The sequence below is a fragment of the Chrysochloris asiatica genome, unplaced genomic scaffold (genome assembly GCF_000296735.1).
Source record: "Chrysochloris asiatica unplaced genomic scaffold, ChrAsi1.0 scaffold00395, whole genome shotgun sequence".
Taxonomy (NCBI): Eukaryota; Metazoa; Chordata; class Mammalia; order Afrosoricida; family Chrysochloridae; genus Chrysochloris; species Chrysochloris asiatica.
In genome coordinates, this window is record NW_006408913.1 from 1,442,630 (window position 1) to 1,447,999 (window position 5,370).

The 5,370-nt window shown below is 48.4% G+C and overlaps 1 protein-coding gene across 1 annotated transcript in view; it reads left to right on the top strand.

Moving 5' to 3' along the window:
• The first annotated feature begins 1,972 nt into the window (after positions 1 to 1,972).
• NEURL3 (neuralized E3 ubiquitin protein ligase 3) overlaps positions 1,973 to 5,370 on the top strand; it is a 10,204-nt gene continuing 6,806 nt past the window's right edge. The window contains exon 1 of the mRNA XM_006876626.1: positions 1,973 to 2,000. Coding sequence (XP_006876688.1) covers positions 1,973 to 2,000 — 28 coding nt within the window. The remainder of the gene's footprint in view (positions 2,001 to 5,370) is intronic.

Genomic DNA, 5,370 nt, shown 5'->3' on the forward strand with positions numbered 1-5,370 from the left:
AAAAGTTCTGCACTGTATGACAGCGTAGTCCAGTACGCTCCTTGGAAACCCTGTACAGGCCTGGGTTCTTGAACCACACCCGGGTCCAAATTCTGTTTCGGTCATTTACTGCCTTGTGATTGTGAACAAGTTGCTTATTCTCTTTGTGCCTTGCTTTCTCCATCTGTAAAATGGGAATGATTACAATCAATAGAACCTTTTCAAGAAGTTACCATGAGGATTAGTGAGTGAGTTAAGAAGAAAATGGACTTAGAACAGTTGCCATGTTGGCACCCCTTGTTGTGATTATTTGCTGTCAAGTAGATTCTGTTGTTGTTGTTAAGTGCCATCGAGTCAGTTCTGACTCATCATGACCTTGTATAGAGTTTCTGAGAAGAGTCTGGTGAATTTGAACCACGGATCTTGCTGTCTGAACTGACGTTGCAGTCTAGTGCTTATCCTACAGTGCCACACCAGGACTCCGTCACGTAGATTAGTGTTTGTTAAATAAATATATGTGGGAATGTGTGATGGGGCCTTTTTGGGGTCCCTTCTCCTAGATGTCAGACTTGAGACAGGATTCCAGTTCCTCAGAATGCTCACTCTCACAGAATCTCTGCTCTGATGGGTCCACATCATGCCAGCTTGCATGGGCCAATCTGCCACCCACAGCTTGCTCAGTAATTTTCCAGACAGTCAGAGGCTCCAGACCTGGTTTCGCTGATAAGATTCCATCACTTTATAGGCTTGCGGTTTATCAACAAGGTGCTCTTGGCTCCAACCCTCTGGCAACCTCCCAAGGAAGCCAGCACTACAAGTGTAGCCAGGGTAGGGGAGGAGGAAGAATGAGGGAGGTTTTGGCACCACCCAGGATGGGAGGGGTTGCCAGGAGCCCCGCAGAATCCTGAGGCGGGCATAGCAGGTAACATGATTGTTTCTGAATCAATCTGCATTTTAACAAGCTGCCCAGGTGACTCATCTGCACTTTGCAATTTGAGAAGCACCAGATCAGAGCAAGCCACTTTCCCTTGATCAATCCGTTTCCTTAATGGAAATGGAGGAGGCAGAAGATCTGACTTCTTTGACACAACAAGCACATTGGGAGTCAGGTCTTTGGTAGAATCTTCAGCAGGGACATATGCATTTCATAGAGGACTCTGGAAAGTAGAAGGAGCCCTGGTGGCACAAAGCACTCAGCTACTAATCCAAAGGTTCAAACCCACCAGCCGCTCTGCAGGAGGAAAGATCTGTTGATGAGCTACTGTAAATATTATAGCCTACGGAAGCCTAGGGGGCAGTTCTGCTCCATTCCGTAGGGTCACAATGAGTCACAATCCGCTGGGAATCACACCACAGCGGCAAAGTTGAATTCCAGCATTAGCAAGACTGAGAAACAATTCCAAAGGGGACAATTCTCTCTTCAGACTCTGTGGGTTATCCAGAGCAGGCACAACCTCCACGGCCCTGGGATGCAGTGAATTCAACCCATTTCAGTAACATTGATTTACTGGATGATTCTATCTGCCAGGACCAGCAGCAATAAATCTCCTTCCTAGCTGCACATTAGAATCATCCGGGGTAATTTGTTTAAAAAAATACTGATGCCCGGGTCCCACCCTGGTTAATGGAATTGGAGTCTCTGGGGGTGGGGGCAGAGCCTAGGCATGGGTGCATATGAAATGGCATTAGGTAATTATGATGCCCAGTCAGGTTGAAAGTGACAGATCTGGAGTAGATGAGAAGTCCACCCTACATCCTGTTCAGGATGACTCTCTACCTTCCTCAGACAAGTCAGCTGAGGCAGGTCTGACTGGAGCCAGGAGAATTCACCAGGAAATTTCCTGACTACTGCAACCCGTGACAACAACTTCTAATTAATCATCAACTCTGTAACATGATCCCAACCCACAACAAGAGGACTTGTAGAACCTGTGGAAACCTATCCCTCAGCACCCTCCAAGAGATTCCCTCCTGACCAGAGGACCTCAGGCTGATGGAGGCACAGCTCTGCTCTGAAGCTGGTAAGTGGACCCCTGGGAGCTCTGAGGTCCATCCCTGGACTGGAGCTACCAAGGGCAGAGGGGGTTTTGTGTCACTGCTAGGGCAGAAATTTCAGGAGGCAGAGGTGTGGTTCCCACACGGATATATAAACATCGCTTTAGAAAGAGCTTCTGGATCTGTAAGGTAGTGAGCTTCCTGTCATTTCAAAGAATCCAAACAGAGGCTGGGTAACTCAGATCTAGATTTCCTGCAAGGATGAGATGTGCTGGGGACAGCATACTCAGACCCTGGAGTGATCAGTGGCAGCCCCATTAAACCACCTCTGAATATGATCAGTTTAACCCAGATGCTCTCCTTCCTCCTGAAAGTATATAGGAATGTGATAATTAAGAACAATGTAGCATTTTAGGTGTAGATAAATGAAGTCCAGTGCCTGAGATCTTGCTCACAAACAAAAGTTTGCAAAGTGTACAGAGACAGCTTGGCTCCTTTCAGGAACCTTGCTTTATGTTAATTATCCTTAAGAAACCGCACGTCGCTACTCTAGATCATTTAAGCCGAAAAGTTAACATATAACAGCTTGATTGAACCTTTTTTCTGTAAAAATAAAAATGTTAGATTGTTAAGAAAAACTATGAAAATATCTTAAAAGTTGTTCCTGTGAATCATTATGTCCAGTTTTGAATGATTAATCCCATTTCAGTTCCGTATCCTGTCTTAATCACATCCTCCCTTTGTGAATTACATCCTTCCTTTGTAACAAATCCCTCCCTAAAAAAGAGAATAAAAGGCTCAGGTAGAGTGAGTTCTGCATGCAATGCTGTGCAATGCTAGGCAAAATGTTTGCAGATCTGTCTACCTGCTAGCTTGCATCATATCTGTGTGTCTGTCTTTTTTGCATATATTTCGTCTCTCTCTTTCTCTATCACGTTTGCTGCCAGGTCTCCCTTCTTCATGACACCCACACTTCCTTGTTGAGGCGGGACCCCGACATAGGACCTCGACAGAGATAACCCTACAAAACTTATTTGCCTCTCAAATCCTAATATACTGAGACAAAAGTGGCTGTAGTAGGAACACTCCATAGGAGTTTCAATGGACATGATCTTATGGAAATAGATTGCCAGGCCTTTCTTCAATGGCACTGCTGAGTGAATTTAAACTGCCAACCTCTTGCTCTGGTAGTGTAGTGGTTACCAGTCAGGCTGCTACTCTCAAGGTCAGCAGTTCAAAACTACCAGCTGTTTCATGGGAGAAAGATGAGCTTTCTGCTCCTGTAAAGATTTACAGCCTCAGAAATCCTGGGCAGGGTCGCTATGATTAGTAGCCAAGGGTCATCTGCTGTGTGGTGGGCAATGGGGAAGAATTTAAGGGACCTGAAGGAAGATGAGGGCCAGGGTGTGAGTGTTTAGCTGTGGGACTTGGTCGAATCACTCTTCCCTGGGGCCTCAATTTCCTCATCCACAAGCTAGGGACAATGCAACTCACACTGCTGGCTTATGTTATTGTTTTTTAGTGCTTTCAAGTCGGTTCTGATCCATAGCGACCCTGTATAGGGTTTCTGAGGAGCAGCTGGTGAACTTGAATCACTGACCTTGCAGTTCAAACCAACTTTGCAGTCCAACACATTAACCCATAGTGCCACACCAGGACTCCCAGAATGCACCAATCCAAAGGGTCACCAGGAGTGATGGTTCTCTGAAAGCCTTACATGAGTCTTGGTGGAAGGACCATGTGCTGGGCAGGAGAGGAGAAACCCTGTTTTTGGTCACCAGAGATCAGGGCTGTACATTGTTGTACCCTACCTTCAGAGCAAAGAGCTGCCACCTTGAACCTGGGCTTGGCCCTTGCTCTCCTGGCAGACACTGAAAGCCCACACACCAAGAGTTCCAGTGGGAACCAAAGCTGCTGCTGCCATGTCAACTTTGTTTGGATTCTAGGTGGGCCAGTGACATTGTGGTAAAGGAAGTGGCGTAGGAGTGTGGGGAAAAGGAGCTGGGCTAAGGCTCCCTGACTTTTGGCTGCAAGACTGTGGGCAACTTGCACAACCTCTCCAAGTCTCCACCCTGCTGAGTGCTTTCCCGAAGGGCTGTGGGGATGATAGAGAGAGGAGCTTAGTGGGTGCCTGGCACCCAGGTGACTTTCAGTCTGGGAGGGGTGTGATGGAGACCAGGGAGCTGTGACTGACCTGTTGTTTCGATTCCAAGAGTCATGATTCTCTGATGTGAATCCACCTGTCCAGGGGTGGAGCTATCCCAAAGGCCAGGAGTTGTGACTCTTGAGCTCCCTGGCAGCCAGAGTGGTGCCCAATCCTATCTGTCTCCACAGTCCAGGGAGCATGGGAGGCAGGGTGGATGGATGGCAGATCACTCCCCTTCTCTGAGTCTAAGCATCCTGCCTGACCATGGGACTCATAATAAGAATGGCCATCTCTCGGGGTGGGCCAGGAGGTGGATGTGAGGGTGCGCTGAACCACGTGCCAGCATAGCCAGCTGTAGATAGGCCTTTTCAGAGAGCCAGACTGCTGCCTACCTCCACCCAGAAGTGGCACATAACCAGGTTGCCTGGGTCAGAACTGGGTTCTGGGAGGAGACAGGTAGAGTGGAGGGTCTCGGGCATGCTTACACTTCTCACACCCACTGTGACCCACCTATAAACTCATCAACAGAGCCCTGCAAAAGAGGGTGTCCCATGGGTGGATACCTTACTCAATCTCAGCCTTGTGCTGGGAACAACCAAAGCCAAACAAAGAGTGTGTGGAGACTTCCATGTGGAAAGACTGAGGCCCGGTGGTGCCTGCAAGGACCACACTCAGGCAGTTTTTGAGGTGCTGCCTGAGGCAGTCAGAGGGGCTCAGGAATGCAGCTTGGAAAATGGTGCTCATGTCACTAGGTGCTGACCACTTGGGTTCCCTCTGCCTCATTGGCCCCCTCTAACTTTGGTGATGATGAAGACATGGTCCCCATGGGTTTCAGAGGCCCTTGAGTTAGAGATGAGGCAAGATTTGCAGACTGTCCTTTTCCAGAGCAAGGCCTGAATTTCCTGGTGCCCCAGGGCCTTCCTGCCCTGCTGAGGACTTATGTGCCCACCAAGGCCATTCTAAGGACAGTCCTCCTCCTCACCAGACTGCTTCCTGATTAGCTAATTCCCTGGAATTCCTCCAGGAAGTGGATGGAGAAGTGAGCTCACCTGCCCCATTCCTCTGCCTGGAGTCCTGGTGTGGTGCTGTAGGATAAGCACTGGACTGCTAGCTGCAAAGTCAGCTGTTCAAACTCACCAACCACTCCTCAGAAATCCTATGCAGGGTCATTGTAGTTGGGAACCAACTCGACGGCACTTAACAACAACAGTAGTAGATAACTAAGACAGAATTTGGTACCAGAAGAATGG